Source organism: Schistocerca gregaria, chromosome 1, assembly GCF_023897955.1.
Source record: "Schistocerca gregaria isolate iqSchGreg1 chromosome 1, iqSchGreg1.2, whole genome shotgun sequence".
NCBI lineage: Eukaryota > Metazoa > Arthropoda > Insecta > Orthoptera > Acrididae > Schistocerca > Schistocerca gregaria.
In genome coordinates this window covers 1,034,599,423-1,034,616,561 of record NC_064920.1, presented here as the reverse complement: position 1 = coordinate 1,034,616,561, position 17,139 = coordinate 1,034,599,423, and the positions used below count along the sequence as shown (strand labels likewise).

Sequence of the window (17,139 nt, the reverse complement as noted above, 5' to 3'; positions counted from 1 at the left end):
ATTTGGGTTTGGCGATTGCCAGGAGAACATTACCTGGCATCAACAGCGGAGCACGAAGGAAGTCGTGTCACGGTAGAGTCTGTTTTCGTTGTCACGCTATGGTCCCTTTATTGCTCTTAAGAAAACACTAAATGCGGAAGGATATGAACACATATTACACGATGGTGAATTGCGTACAGCAGAGGAACAGTCCGAGACGATGACTGTGTTAGCTAGACAATGCACTCTGTCAGAATGGTTAAAATGGTTCTGAACACTATGGGACTTGACATCTAAGGTCATCAGTCCCCTAGAACTCAGAACTGCTTAAACCTAACTAACCTAAGGACATCACACACATCCATGCCCGAGGCAAGATTCGAACCTGCGACCGTAGCAGCAGCACGGTTCCGGACTGAAGCGCCTTGAACCGCTCGGCCACCGCGGCCGGCTGCACTCTGTCATAAAGCAGCATATGTGAGGCAGTGCTTTGCGGACAATAACATTCTTGAAGTGGACTGCATTGCCCAGAGTCCCGACATGCACCCAATGGAACACTACTGAGATGAGATGGAACGCGACAGCACCCCAAACCCAAGAGTCCAACATCACTATCTTCTCGGATTTCGCCTCTTGAGGAATAATCGGCTGTCATTACTCAGACATCAATGAAAGAGTCCTCTGCACTATTCAAACAATGATAAAGGCGAATGGTGGACGCGTTCACATAAATGTCCACTAATGGGGTCCGGATACTTCTGATCAAATAGCGTGTCTAGAAAGAGTGCATACAGTACCAAACCTTGTGTGACACCACATGTTATACCTGCATTACGAGGCTGACAGTCTGTCAATGCTGCCTCTGTTTTCTGTTATGAAGATAAAATTAGAACTACTGATAGCCTTAGGAGAACCAGCCATGAAAAAACTGGTGAGCGAGATGTATGAGACAGGCGAAATGTCCTCAGACCTCAAGAAGAATAATTCAAATCCCAAAGAAAGCAGGTGTTGATAGGTGTGAAAATGACCGAACTATCGGTTTAATAAGTCACAGCTGCAAAACACTAACACCAATTCTTTACAAACGAATGGAAAAAGTCGACCTCGGGGAAGATCAGTTTGGATTCCGTAGAAAAGTTGGAACACGTGAGGCAATACTGACTCTACGACATATCTTAGAAGACAGATGAAGGAAAGGCAAACCTACATTTACAGCAATTGCAGACTTGGAGTAAGTTTTTGACAATGTAGACTGCAATACTCTCTTTCAAATTCTGAAGGTTGCAGGTGTGAACTACAGGGAGCGAAAAGCTATTTACAATTTGTACAGAAACCAGATGGCAGTTGAGGAGTCGAGGGGCATGAAAGGAAAGCAGTGGTTGGGAAGAGAGTGAGACACGGTTGTAGCCTATCCCCGACGTTACTCAATCTGTATATTGAGCAAGCAGTAAAGGAAACAAAAAAAAATTCGGAGTAGAAATTAAAATCCACGAAGAAGAAATGAAAACTTTGAGGTTTGCGGATGACATTGTAATTTTGGCAGAGACGGCAAAGGACCTGGAAGAGCAGTTGAACGGAATGGACAGTATCTTGAAAGGAGGATATAATATGAACGTCAACAAAAGCAAAATGAGGATAATGGAATGTAGTATAATTAAATAAGGTGACGCTGAGGGAATTAGATTAGGAAACGAGACACTTAAAGTAGTAAATGAATTTTGCTATTTGAGGAGCAAAATAACTGATGATGGTCGAAGTAGAGAGGATATAAAATGTAGATTGGCTATGGCAAGGAAAGCTTTTCCGAAGAAGAGAAATTTGTTAACATCGAGTATAGATTTAAGCGTTAGGAAGTCCTTTCTGAACGTATTTGTATGGAGTGTAGCCATGTATAGATATTTTGCCCCGCCGGGTAGCCTCGTGGTCTGAGGCGTCTTGTCACGGTCCTAACGCCCCCGTTTGAGGTTCGAGTCCTCCCTCGGGGATGGGTTAGTGTGTTGTCCATAGTGTAAGCTACTTTTAAGTTAGATTAAGTAGTGTGTAAGCTTAGGGACCGATGACCTAAGCAGTTTTGTTCCATAAGATCTTACCACAAATTTGCAATTTTATATATTCTTGCACCTATATTAATCAGAATCTCTACAGCCTATCAAAGCGAGCATGAAGCATTTCTTCAAAACAGTGCTGAATTCTAGAAAAACCGTGGACATCAAAAGTAACCAAACCAAGAAGTATGTATAAAACAGTTGTTATCAAATAACGTACCACTACAGGGCGAAAGCGCTTGAGAACAAAACTGTTCAATTAATTTTTTCATTTGTTCAATTTATTTGGGTCCGCGAGAGAATTTTCTGATGGTCAAAACAGATTTGTCAGCGAGGGAACGTTTCATTCATTTGAAGAAGAGTAACTTGTGCTTCAACATTTATTATGTATTATTGGCTAGTTTCGGCCGGTGGCTATTTTAAAATGCAGTGTACAGGGAAGACGATTATGTCATCATAGACTTACGGAAAAAACCGCAGCACCAAATAAAAGAATAAAAAGATTACTGTAGAGTTATGAATTTTCGGGACTATATTTGTGTAGGTAACATATTTAAATGATTAACCTTGCAAGATCAAGCGTTAATGTAAGCGAGAGATAAGCCACTGCAAATGTGAAATTCTGATACATTAATAACTGTATAACCATCATAATGTTGAATGCAAGCACGCAAACGTGCAAGCATTGTGTTGCACAGTTTGTGTGGTGGATTTCCATCCCTGTTTTATTTCGCTGGTCAATACAGCTGTTTGTGGATGACGCTGGAGGTGTCGTGCGGTGATGTCCCATATGTGTTCGATTGGAGACAGATCTGACAATCGAGCAGGCCAAAGGCCAAAACAACAAGTCGACACTGTGTAGAGCATGTTGCGTTAAACAGCGCTATATGGGCGAGTGTTATCCTGTTGGAAAACACCCCTTGGAATGCTCTTCATGAATGGCAGCACAATAGATCGAATCATGGAATGGCAGTCAAGGTTCATGGGATAACCACGAGAGTGCTGCTGCTATCATACGAAATCGCACCCCAGACTTTAACTCAAGACTTAGATCCAATTTGTCTAGCAAGTAGACAGGTGGGGTGCAGGCCTCCTCCTAACCACACCCTACCACAAGTGGCAACGAAGAAGAATAAACTTTCATCAGAAAACATAACAGACCTCCATCTCGCCCTCTAATGAGCTCTCGCTTAACACCACTGAAGTCTCAAATGGTTGTGGTTTGGGGTCAGTGGAATGCGTGCTTCAGGGCGTGTGGCTAAGAGCTGTCCTTGAAATAATCGATTTGTATCAGTTTGTTGTGTCACTGTGGTGCCAACTCTTACTCAAACTGCTGATGCAGATATAGTAAGACGCACCAGAGCCACACGCCGTACAGGGAGGTGTTCTCTCTCGGTAATGCCACGTAACCGTCCGGAGTCCGGTGTTCTTGCGACCGTATTTTCTCGTGACCACCGCTGCCAGCAGTCATGTACAGTGGCTACATTCCTGCCAAGTCTTCCTGCAGTGTCGCAAAAGTAACATCCTCCTTCCTGTAGCCCTATGACATGACCTGTTCAAACGCAGCGAGGTGGTGACAATGTGTCCTTGTCCTCCTAGAGGTAATCTTGACTAACATCAACTCATGACGCCCAGTCCCAAAGATAACTAAAGCTCACAACCGTCACAGCTTATATTTAAAGCAAACTTGATTTACACCCTCACAGTGGCGCTACTAGCATCACTCTCATACGAAAGGCGCGAAATTTGAGTAGACGTCATCTTTCAGATGTCGAAACACTCCTATCAGTTTTTGTGTCGCACGACTCCTCCTTGGCGCTGCTATCTTTTTCCGTCAGTGTATTAAAAATCGACTGATGTTACCTGATTGTTACTGTATTTTTATAGATGAAAATTTGACTTGGCGTGGAAATAAAATTCAAGCTCCCTCACAACACATATTCGTTTTTAAATATGGAGGCTTGGTTCAAATGGCTCTCAGCACAATGGCACTTAACTTCTAAGGTCATCAGTACCCTAGAACTTAGAACTACTTAAACCTAACTAACCTATGGACATCACACACATCCATGCCCGAGGCAGGACTCGAACCTGCGACCGTAGCGGATGCGCGGTTCCAGACTGTAGCACCTAGAACCGCTCGGCCACCCCGACCGGCAAATATGGAGGCAATCTTGTCATTAATGTACGACTGTATTTAAAAATGGCTAATGAATAGTAATTTAAAATAAATATTGAAGTCAAAGTACAACTTGTACAGATTGGAGTATATGAAGCATTGGTAAACCGTCATTCTAATTTCCAGAACATTCAGATTCTATCAGAAGCATACGTATCCGGTATCTACAGGATGCTGCGCTTAAATCAGGACAAATTTCAGTTTGAATTTCTCTCCATGTCGTAGTTCCACCGGAGGTCGCAACTGGCTTTCTCGAAAGCCATAGGTATCTAGTAAACAGTCACAACCTCAAAATGGCCAAAATGTTACGGACAAGTGCGGAGTACAACCGAAGAGCCGCTATTATCGAAAGTTTCGCGCTGGGCGTTCGCCCACTGAAATAGTTCGATCGTTCGGGTACCCGAGATCATCTGTCTATCATATTTCGGCCAAATATAATGAATCTGGGGAAGGTTCCGCTAACCCAGAAAGGAAAGTTCGTTCCAGCGAAAGGGTGTCACGAACTGCAACAGTCATCGAAAAGGCTCAAGCACCGATTTCGGAGGACCCGGGGCAATCACGGAGGAAATTGGCGTCAATATTGAATGCCAGCGAGCGAACAATGCGTCGTGTGGCAGAGAACCTCATACGAGCCATTTAGTCCAAAACTGGCTCTCGGGTTACGTTGCATAGTCTGGTAAAAGGAGTTCTGTTCCCCGAATAGCCCGTATTTGAACCCCCTCGACTACTAAGCTTGGAGCGTGGTCGAAAGAGTTACCAATAAGACGAGGCACCCTAATGTCGCATCTCTACGCACTGCTGTCAAAGCAGCGTTGTTTTGGAAAGTGCGTGCGATCACTTCAGGAAAAGATTGGAGGCGGTCATTGAGGCTGGAGGGGATTATGTCGAGTAATCTTACTCTTGCAATTTATTTTTAAAAGAAGTATAATTTGTCAGGATTTAATCGCCGCACCCTGTAAAGAGTGTATGTGCAAAGGGCTTTGGAGTACGCTCAACTGACAAAAACAACTCACTGACATAAGGTATGTGTGTGCTACATAACGCAGACACACATGACGCGGAAACCTGACTAATCACACAGTATAAGATCGCGCCGGACACTATCTCTTCTGGGAACTCAACGAACGGCTTCTGCTCGCTGTTGTGTCTGGAGGTAGGAATAGCAGCGCGCAGAGATCTTCTGGCAATTACATTCCACGTTGCGGTGCTGTTTCAGGGACTTTCTCTCCGACCGCAAAAACCGAATTCGCTTCACGCCTCGATCGCCCACCTTTCTCTTCCGAATTGCTTAGATCGCTGCGTTAAGTTCGTAAAAACGGAACTTCTCGTGTAAACATCTCCTTGACTTTAAACACTTCCTCGTCCTTGAATATCGAATTAGAATTTTTCTACATCGATTTCATTACATCAAATAACGTCATTCAAAATACTTGCAATGTTGTTCCGTTTTCTTCAATTTCTTTATTTTTTCTGTTATCAGAAAAATGACTTCTCTATCCTGTGCAAGATTCTTCATCTCCCAGTACGTGCTGCAGCCTACATTCTTCTGAATCTGCTTAGTGTATTCATCTCTTGGTCTCCCTCTACGATTTTTACCATCCACGCTGCCCTCCAATGCTAAATTTGTGATCCCTTGATGCCTCAGAGCATGTCCTACCAACCGGTCCCTTCTTCTTCTTCTTCTCAAGTTGTGCCACAAACTCCTCTTCTCCCCAATTCTATTCAATACTTCCTCACTAGTTATGTGATCTACCCATCTAATCTTCAGCATTCTTCTGTAGCACCACATTTCGAAAGCTTCTATTCTCTTCTTGTCCAAACTATTTATCGTCCATGTTTCACTTCCATACACACCATACAAATACTTTCAGAAAAGACTTCCTGACATTTAAATCTATACTCGATGTTAACAAATTTCTCTTCTTCAGAAACGCTTTTCTTGCCATTTCCAGTCTACATTTTATATCCTCTCTACTTCGACCATCATCAATTATTTTGCTCTCCAAACAGCAAAACTCATTTACTACTTTAAGTGTCTCACTTCCTAATCTAATTCCCTCAGCATCACCCGATTTAATTCGACTACATTCCATTATCCTCGTTTTCCTTTTGTTGATGTTCATCTTATACGCTCCTTTCAAGACACTGTCTATTCCGTTCAACTGCTCTTCCAAGTCCTTTGCTGTCTCTGACAGAATTACAATGTCATCGGCGAACCTCAAAGTTTTTATTTCTTCTCCATGGATTTTAATACCTACTCCGAATTTTTCTTTTCTTTCCTTTACTGCTTGCTCAATATACAGATTGAATAACATAGGGGAGAGGCTACAACCCTCCCTTCCCAATCACGGCTTCCCTTTCATGTCCCTCGACTCCTATAACTGCTATCTGGTTTCTGTACAAATTGTAAATAGCCTTTCGCTCCCTGTATTTCAACCCTGCCACCTTCAGAATTATCCTATAATCGGATTGAAATTACTTGATAGTTGACACTTCACGCGTTGTAGATGGTTTCCTCCAATCAGAGCGCTCAAAGTCACGCCCGAACCATTCACCGTTGCCAAACTGCTACAAGAGTTAGTTCACTTCTAATTCCTTGTCCGGCTTTCTTTCTTGATGTGTTTGGATCCTGAATTCTGGGTCTCGCACTGGTATTTCGTATTTTATCACACACGATAACCACACCGAAAACAAAACACACACACACAACGATACCAACGAATTAAACACGCTTCTTACACAGCATTAACCAAACACTAGTGGATCTTTCCGCACAAGACGCGATTCAGCCGTATTTATAATTATTATAATCACAGAAATTGTATAATATTAGACTTCAAATGATATTGTTTGAAGAGGAATTTTTTAAGGCTGTCAATCGATTCGACTGAACTTACAAGGGGAGGTCACGACGTTGGGATTACGGATTGACTTCAAATTTTGTACACCTTTCGTAGACCAGTGAAACAACATAATGTGCCAATAGTAAGGTGCACTACCTGGCAGTTACGAGAAAATCCCAAGAGGAGTTTTACGCGTCTGTTACGTAACTGATGTATGTGTGTGAAGGTTGCGGCCATAAGAAGTCTTGGAGGTCAAGTGGCAGTTGACCCCTCATGACGAAGCGGCGAGGACGTGTGCTTACCGTCCAGCTGGTCTAGTGACGTACGCGTGTTTGTTTACTTCTCGCGAACACGAGTCGCTTACTACAAATGCATTGAGGTAACATGGCGAACTCCTGTAGGAAGATCACTAACAAGATCGCGTTCCAAGCCGAGTACCCACGACCGCGAGCATATGAAGTAGAAAACTTCTTGCGTGATGAACTACGTGTAGATCCAAAGGACATCATTAGTATTAACTTTTCAATCATGGCCAGTGTAGTCAACGTTAAGACGATTAACGAAGAAGCGTGTACGAAGGTGGTTACCGGTGCTGCCGGAAAACTCCAGTTTAGGTACTCAGATGGACATATCTGCGCTGTTACTCTTGAACACGCAGGACTAGGCATAAGGACCCTCCGGATATTCCGAGATACTCCTTGAGGCACCCGCCAAGTCCGTTATCTCCGCTCTGAAACCGTACGGAACTGTCATTAGCCACGTGGCTGAGAAGTGGCAGGCTTTTGCAACGTATTCCGTACTCAGTGGAGTAAGACAGGTCAAAACCGAATTCATGAAGCACGTTGCTTCATACTTAACATTGCATGTTCTACATTTATATTTACACTCCGCAAGCCACCCAACGGTGTGTGGCGGAGGGCACTTTACGTGCCACTGTCATCGCCTCCCTTTCCTGTTCCACGAACGAATGCCGGAAAGCCTCCGTGCGCCCTCGAATCTCTCTAATTTTACATTCGGGATCTCCTCGGGAGGTATGAGTAGCGGAAAGCAATATATTCGATACCTCATCCAGAACCGCACCCTCTCGAAACCTGGACAGCAAGCTACACCGCGATGCAGAACGCCTCTCTTGCAGAGTCTGCCACTTGAGTTTGCTAAACATCTCCGCAACGATATCACGCTTACCAAATAACCCTGTGAAGAAACGCGCCGCTCTTCTTTGGATCCCCTGTTACTCCTCTGTCAACCCGACCTGGTACGGATCCCACACTGATGAGCAATCCTCAAGTATAGGTGTTTTTTAAGCCACCTCCTTTGTTGATGGACTACATTTTCTAAGGACTCTCCCAATGAATCCCAACCTGGCCCCCTCCTTACAAACAATTAATTTTATATGGTCATTCCACTTCAAATCGTTCCGTACGCATACTCCCAGATATTTTACAGAAGTAACTGCTACCAGTGTTTGTTGCGCTATCATATAATCATACAATAAAGGATCCTTCTTTCTATGTATTCGCAATACATTACATTTGTCTATGTTAAGAGTCAGTTGCCACTCCCTGCACGAAGTGCCTATCCGCTGCAGATCTCCTTGCATTTCGCTGCAATTTTCTAATGCTGCAACTTCTCTGTATACTACAGCATCATCCGCGAAAAGCCGCATGGAACTTCCGACAATATCTACTAGGTCATTTCTATATATATTGTGAAAAGCAATGGTCCCATAACACTCCCCTATGGCACGCCAGAGGTTACTTTAACGTCTGTAGACGTTGTTGTGCAATTATCATGTAAGATGGTTCAAATGGTTCAAATGGGTCTAAGCACTATGTGACTTAACTTCTGAGGTCATCAGTCCCCTAGACTTTGAACTACTTCAACCTAACTAACCTAAGGACATCACACACTTCCATGCCCGAGGCAGGATTCGAACCTGCGACAGTAGCAGCAGCGCGGTTCCGGACAGAAGCGCCTAAAAAAGCCTCTCGGCCACAGCGGCCGGCCATGTACAATGGACAACCGCGCACCTGCTCAGTGTGTGGACAGGAGGGTCACCTTCGCTCTGACTGTTTACAGCGGCGAACAACCCAGATTGCATCAGGAGAAGCGGTATAACATGTTCCTCCTTCGAGTCTACCAATTGTTATGCATAAGTGATGACACCTATGACGTCTGCAGCACAAGTGACGACACCTACGACGTCTGGAGGTGGGGATCGCGATAGGTTACCACCGCAGACATTGATAGTCACATATCGCCCGCTCGCTGCAGAAGGAGTCGCCAGAGAAAACAGAACCGCAACGAACAGATGGATGTTGATCTACGACTCGTGCCAACCCAAGCTTTCCTCTCGGAAGCCGCAGAGGACTCGGATCTACACTCACATCCTGACACAGAAACGCACGTCCTGACAAGGACACGCACGTCCTGACAAGGACACGCACGTCCGGAAGCAGCGTTCGCCCCGCAAGCACAAAACATCTTGCTACCGACAGATACACACGACCGTACTGATTTCGATAGTGTCGAGAACGCTCTTGGTTCAAATGGCTCTGAGCACTATGGGACTTAACTTCTGAGGTCATCAGTCCCCTAGAACTTAGAACTATTTAAACCAAACTAACCTAAGGACATCACACACTTCCATGCCCGAGGCAGGATCGAACCTGCGACCGTAGCGGTCGCGCAGCTCCAGACTATAGCCTAGAACCGCTCGACCATTCCGGCCGGCGAGAACGCTCTTGCTTGGGAAGCGTCGACCGACCCTGCTTCCTCTTTAGGAACTGAGACGATAGATTATTCATCTCCTGGACACCTGTTCGGAGGTGGAGGGGGCGATGAAACACCGTCGTAGCCGCGAGGAAGCATGACAAGGACCTTTTTGGTAGCCGATGTACCACACCGACAGCCTCTCTCCAGTGACTCTTGGGCGAGCACATCACTCGCAGATGAGGGGGAGTTACACAATCATCCTCGTCTCCTGCGTACAGCATGATAATAGAGACGACAGGGTGGCGCTGAGGCGACCAAACCTGTCGCCAGTGCGTGCACAGCTGATTGCCGCTCCCTTCAAGGGCTGTCAGTCATATCGATTCGCGACTATCGACATCAATACCATCCGATCGTGCGAGAGGCTATCATTGTAAGGAGGCTCCAAACTGGCCGACTTGGAGCAGAAGGGGCATCTCAGGACATTTTAATTTCTAGTGCCTATACTTTTACAAATAAATTCATAAAACTTTGTCAGCATCACCAGGAAGGATTCAGGATTTACACTCATTGCAGAGGAAGTTCGAAAACATAACAAAATTAATTTTTTTACGTGCGAAATTTAATCATTTTTTCACTTACTAATGGCTGCATTTGTTGCTATAGGTACACTTTTCTTCATAAGTTAGAGAGATTCTTCGATGAATTTTGCACAGCATACATACCATACTCACAGGTGTATGAAACTCTAGAATTTATTTAATTTATGAAAAAAGAATGAACTGTTATATTTTAAACTTCATGTTTAGAAACAACACAAATTTTATTGTTAATTAGCTCAATTTTTACCACACTTTTTAATATATTTCGAAAATTCTAGAGTTTCGTACATCTTTCATTATGGTTTGTATGCTGTGCAAAATTCATCCAAGGATCTCTCTTACTTATGAAGAAATCTGTACCTATATCAACAAATGCTGCCATTAATAAGTGAAAAAAATGATGAAATTTCACACGTAAAAAAATTACTTCGTTATGTTTTAGAACTTTCACTGCTATGAGTGTAAATTCTGAACCCTTCCTCGTCGTGCTGACAAAGTTTTATGAATTTACTTGTAAAAGTATAGACAGTGGAAATTAAAATGTCCTGTGGAGCCTCTCCTGCTCCAAGTCGGCCCGTTTGACGTCCTACCCCCATTAAGCGACACACTTTATGCGGCCGACATTGACGTGGCCTTACTGCAGGAGGTATACGTTCTTGGCTTCCAGAACATCTCCGCACACGCGAGATGCATATCACACGCGTCGGATACGGGCAGTGGCGTTGTAATACTTCTCAAAAAAGGTTTAATAGCTACCAATGTACGTTACCTACCGAATGCCAGGGGCATGGCGCTTACGGTCCAACCTCATAAATGTTTACGCGCCGTCCGGTACCAGCAAGAGTCGTGAATATTCGCTATTCTTTACTGAGGATTTAACACAGTTATGCCAAGGCAGAATAGATAATATGGTGATAGGGGACGATTTTAATTGTACACAGGCTCCCCGGACCAAATTCCTCAATATTCACCATGCCCAGCACTCGGCGCTGTCATTCGCGAACTCAGTTTGATAGACACTTGGGACGTCATCTATGGTGATAGACAGGGTTTCACGTACTTTACGCAACATTCGTCGAACAGAACTGACAGGATATATGCCAGCCGAGTTGTGGGCAGCAGCACTTACTGACCAAAACACTTACATCTTGTAACCTATCTCCCACGCCCGGGTTCCTGGGTTCGATTCCCGGCGGGGTCAGGGATTTTCTCTGCCTCGTGATGACTGGGTGTTGTGTGATGTCCTTAGGCTGGTTAGGTTTAAGTAGTTCTAAGTTCTAGGGGACTGATGACCATAGCTGTTAAGCCCCATAGTGGTCAGAGCCAAGTGAACCTACACTCTGGGGAAATAACCATATTCCAAAGGGTTTACAATTTTTCTTAACAAGTGAATTCCTACTAGTTTGTGTTACATTATTAATTTCGATTATTATTTCATAAATGAATCCAGAAATAAACATAGTAAACAGTGCAGGATTGCGTAATTAACAATAGAAGTTTTAAGTTTGCCAACAGTTCTGAATGTACAGTTAAAATTATTTTTTAGAAACATTTGAAATTACGAACTAATAATTATCGGTTGTAACATCGAGACTAAAACATTTTATAAAGTAATTCCTTTTCATAAAATTTAGCTTGAAATATAACATACTGTGTATAAAATTATATGAAAGTTTTCAGAAAAGCAACTGAGATAATATTGACCCGTCCAAAAACTCGAAAAAAAATACTGGTATCGACAACTACAGTTGACGAAAGGTAATACAGGAGAGGGATGTCCCGTTACAACCTGTACCATCATGCTTTGACGCGATCAAGTATGGCGCAGCCGCAGCCCGTGGAAGTTTAACACCGCTCACGTGACCTCACCGGAATGTCAAGCGGCGGTGGGAGACATGTGGAGACTGTGCCTACGGCGACGTGGAGCGTATTCTCTGCTTTACGGTGGTGCTGGACTGTGCCCAGCCAAGCCTTCGACGTACCTTGAAGACGTTTAGCAGGGAAGCTGCGGCATGGAGGTTCAGCACTACAAAGTTCTACTACGCCACCCTCAGGGTGTGTTCCGTTATGCCCCCATCAACGGACGGCCAGATGACTGACAACGGAGCAAAAGCGAAGATTTTAACTTTGGCACGTCAACACCTGGAATATTCGTGCACGTCAAACGGTCGGAATCGTCGACGAACGGCCCTGCATATGCCACATAGCAATGGAAAGAAAGCGCAGACACAGGACATTGATCCACGAGGTGACGACAGAAGATCGCGTCCGTCACGTCACGCAGACAGACATAAGGAATGCATACTTTACCCATTATTCTCACCTGTACGCGGAGAAGAGATCTGGGACAAATAAACAGCTGTTGGTTAAAATACATTTTATAAAAGTGTAGAAAAGTTTCGCTCACTTTGACATGAATAACAGTAGTCGCAGACAGTTGGGGGCACATATATTCCGTCCTATGGGGTAACGGGGTGGTGACACGAAGTGCATCCTGCCACTCCTTAAACAATCCATGCCATATCTGGGATGGAAAAAAATAGATCGGTTAAAACCGATACCGGTATTCTAGTTCTGGATAGCCGGCATTTCGGTATGTAGTTGGTCTCCGTTATAACAGGCGTTATTTTTTTATTTTTCTCTAATAACCGAGTAAAAAACCGAAATATCAATCAGCCATAGCAGCAGTGCTAAAACTTTTCCTTTTTAAATAAACCTTTCCTAAAAAGGAGTCATTTTTATTCGTAAAATTAGCATTGGTTTGAAATATTGCGTTCATATGTAAAATGGGGAAAGCTATCAGTGCCATTTTAACAACAAAGCCGAGAGAAGCGAGCAACGAATACATGGTATAAGAAATGGTACAGTACTGCTGAAACAATAATGATATAATGATTCTGTGTGTCGTGGCTTAAGGTCCGCGTGTGCCAGCCCCCACCCCACCTGCTGTATACCGGTACGGTAGTTTCTCGCTGTCGTCGCCGACCACCCGTTGTATTGCGGAGTGGCACCAACACTAGTCTGTAAATATTTTTACGAAGGAACGTAGCAGTGAAGTACAATACTTCATTTGCTTTAAAAGATTAAAGACTTGTCTGTCATATTTATGAAACATTAAAAGAGAAAAGAACTTATGGTAACAGTAATAATTTAAGAATATAACAACAGTTCATTCACAGTAGGCTATACGATAGAAACAGGAAGTAGATGATCTGCTGTCTGTCTCTGTAGAGTAAGCCTTTATCTGCTTGCAGCCTTTGAAAACGGAGAAATTAACCCAAAAAGCAGATTTCTTCAACCTCAGTTTTCACCCTTTAGCACTGACTATTAGTAATGGCCAAATAGTAACATCATTCCCCCCCCCCCCCCCCCCCCCGATCACATCAATTATAGACCTCATTTCGAAAAATTAGAACCCACAGCAGAATACTGCTGATTTTTTGTAGTATTCAGCCAATTATCACTTTACGAGAAAAGCAGCGAAAGCTGGACGGACTAAGTTTTCTTTTTCCCTATTTTGAATTCATTTGTCTTGAAACTGAGACAGTTAAAAATTTTCAATGATTTTTTTAATTGCTACGTTGATTACAGGAAATAAAAGGAAAAAACCGAAAACTGATTATTCCAGAAAACGGTTATTTTCAGCGGTTTTAACAGGGTACGCTGCCATGGATTACAATCGATATAACCGAAAACCTGTCGTTCAGCGAGAACCGCCATCACTATGCCACGTCCCTTAATAACCATGCCAACCCCGCGCCGATGCAGTTCAAAGACATAACAAAACGGATGCTGCCGTCGAAAGGAGTTCATGTTTAATCATCCCACACAGAATACAGTAATATTTTCTCCCCGATTATTATCACAGCTAAATTACCATCACAGTAGCCAAACAGAAGTAGCTAGACACTGTTACAAAGGCTTGTTGGCTGCCTGAAATAGATCAAGAGTAAATTACTCAATTCAGTGAGAAATATTTTCCACTTGTGGTTTACGCCTCTGCACCTACCAGTTCCTGGAACTCTATTAGCAGGAGGTGCGTCCATTGTGTTGGAAGAACTAAACATTTCATTTTAAGCTTCAGTTTCAACATAAAGTTGCTCTATCACTGACACTATCAATGTCACTTTCCGTTTCTTCCTGTCCTTAAATCATGCAGTTTGAATTTTAATGACTTTAATTGAAGTGTTGCTGATTTTGTTCGCGGGAATGATTCTAGATGATTATCAATACAAATAGTATACTCTGTTTACGAACTTCCAGCATTTGTAACTTTGGCTCGTTTTTCCTTGTACTGATATACTGTGTTACCTTTTCATCCACATAATTTCAGCTGGTTATTAATTATACACCGCTACGAACTTCTGAATATTAGAATACTTTTTTTTATTCGTCGTTTGTAGAACTAACTGACCTCCATGACACAATTAAGCAACTTAAGCCCTACAGATACTAAATACATTTTATTACTTAAAAATACTGCACCAGAGAGATCAAATCAGATGGCTGGCAAGAAATCAGCCTGTGCGCTTCGTCAGCTACCGTGGTTGTAGTCGGTCAAACGGTTGAACAGCAAAAGAAAAGGTACGATTGTCAAAGAGAAGTGTGATTTTAGAACCTCCTGAGAATGGCAACAAGTGAACTTATCCATACAGGCCAGGTCAGTTTTTCAAAATATGTAAAGTCAGTCTGTCGAGATAACTGAAAAATCTGGTCGACGGTACCCAACAGTAAATTTCAGAGCAGTTCTAAAACAGAAAATGCTCAGTTCCGTCTGTCAGTTGGTAGGTACGCGCTTCATACCTCCTGTATGATTCAGAATGACTAGCTATATTTCTTGGAAACTGTTTGTAACACTGTGTTGCTAGAAATATGATAACACGCAAACATCCCGTACACGTTTCCGTCTGCCGTCCATGCATCACCGTGTGTTAGTTACGCACAGGAAACCTGTCAGCAGCCGAGTCGGCCCAAACACTCCACGCGGGCGCGCGCCGGTGTGTGTATGTGTGTGTGTGTGTGTGTGTGTGTGTTTGTGTGTGTGATCAGCAAGGCGTAAAAAGACAGATAGATAGATACATACAGAGAGAGAGAGAGAGAGAGAGAGAGAGAGAGAGAGAGTAGGACGGGAGGAAGGGTAGCGGAGCTATCGTTCAGCATCGCATACCAAACAAATACTGCCGAATTCCTGTTCGAGTTTTTCATGCTATAAACGACATGATGTTGAATAGATCTGCTAGTAATGGTGAGGGATATGAGGCGACTGTGCTCCAGTCTGATTACGCCATAGACTGCCTAAGTTGATTCTATTTGATAATTTGGTACAAAATTGCTGAGGTACCGATAAATTTCAGCACCTTGGGAGCAGTTTCTTTTCCTTCGATAACTTATTTTTGTATTTCTTGCCCAGAGCACTGATGGCATAGTGTGTCGCTGATCCTGTCCGAGGTACTCGCGCTATTTTAGGCTATTAGTTATGAAGACAAAAGTTTAATTTCTTCTGTACTGCCATTCTGATAGTGTACGCTGACTTACCTCTGAGCCACCTTAGCAGGTAATGGTCATCGTGATGTGGTTGTCTGACGTCCGCGATGTTACGCCGCAGCTGCGAAGAGAAACAAGAAAATGCGTTAATTGGGCAGTTCAAGGCAACTGTACCTCGCCTGACAACTCTCAACACTTTTCCGTGGAATCTTTCCTGTCATCTCTCTCTCTCTCTCTCTCTCTCTCTCTCTCTCTCCCCCCCCCCCCCCCCTCATCCCCGCTCGCACACTCAACCACACACATACACACTCGCACTCACCCGTTTGTGTGCAAGTAGGAACACTTTGCATCACAATCATCACTATCAGCGATCTGCCACCCACTGTTAGACAAAGAACTCTTCTCCAATTTTCCATCCATTACGGATCCATGTGAAACGTCCCCTTTGAACAATTATACACGACTGTGCTTAAACTGACACACAATATTTTTAGCGCAACGCAATCTGACTTTCAATAATCCCTACAAAAGAATGGCCCTGACTAACATTAACCTATACCTTTCACAAATCACTTACCTCACAAAAAAATCTTCGTTACTCGAACTACTGCAATACAGCGAGCGCCACTACTGCCAGCTAAATAAAAAATTCAAACTACGGAAGGCACTAACTACTGATAGGTATAGTTAGCAAATGAAAGATTTTAATAGAGAACAAACAATGTATTTACCTTAGTAGTCATAATATATATATATCACTTCATGACACCAATTCTTACAAATTTCAAAACTCCGCCATCTCTCTCCCCACGTCCACCACTGCTGGCGGCTCACCTCCAACTGCACAACGCTACGCGCTGTTAGCATCCAGCTGCCGCTGCCCAACTCTACAATGGCAGACAACAATGCAAACTAGCCACAGACTGCGCACAGCACAGCCAGTGATTTTTCATACAGAGCGCTATGTGGCGTTACCAATAAGAAAACCTAAACAGCCTACTTACACATGTTGCTCCCGAATGTTTACTAATCCCACTGGCCCATCTTCTATTAGGTCATCGTCTCGTTCTGTCCTTATATCTTGGAACACTGCAAAGAGTTTCTCCCTTGCTGCGTCTACCATCTTTCACTTGGCTTCATACCCTATTCACCCCATCTCATTTTCATTGCATATTGCCCTTTTCTCGCACGATAGTCTGCCAGCCATGGATAAAGGGCTACAAGGACACTCCCTAGTCCTAAATTTCCGGTTCAAATGGCTCTGAGCACTATGGGACATCTATGGTCATCAGTCC

At 43.6% G+C, this 17,139-nt stretch overlaps 1 protein-coding gene across 1 annotated transcript in view; it reads right to left on the bottom strand.

Annotated features, from left to right (window-relative positions):
* LOC126279406 (SEC14-like protein 2) overlaps positions 1–17,139 on the bottom strand; it is a 277,669-nt gene that overhangs the window by 109,239 nt on the left and 151,291 nt on the right. The window contains exon 2 of the mRNA XM_049979675.1: positions 15,896–15,965. Within this exon, the coding sequence (XP_049835632.1) occupies positions 15,896–15,965 (70 nt within the window). The remainder of the gene's footprint in view (positions 1–15,895; positions 15,966–17,139) is intronic.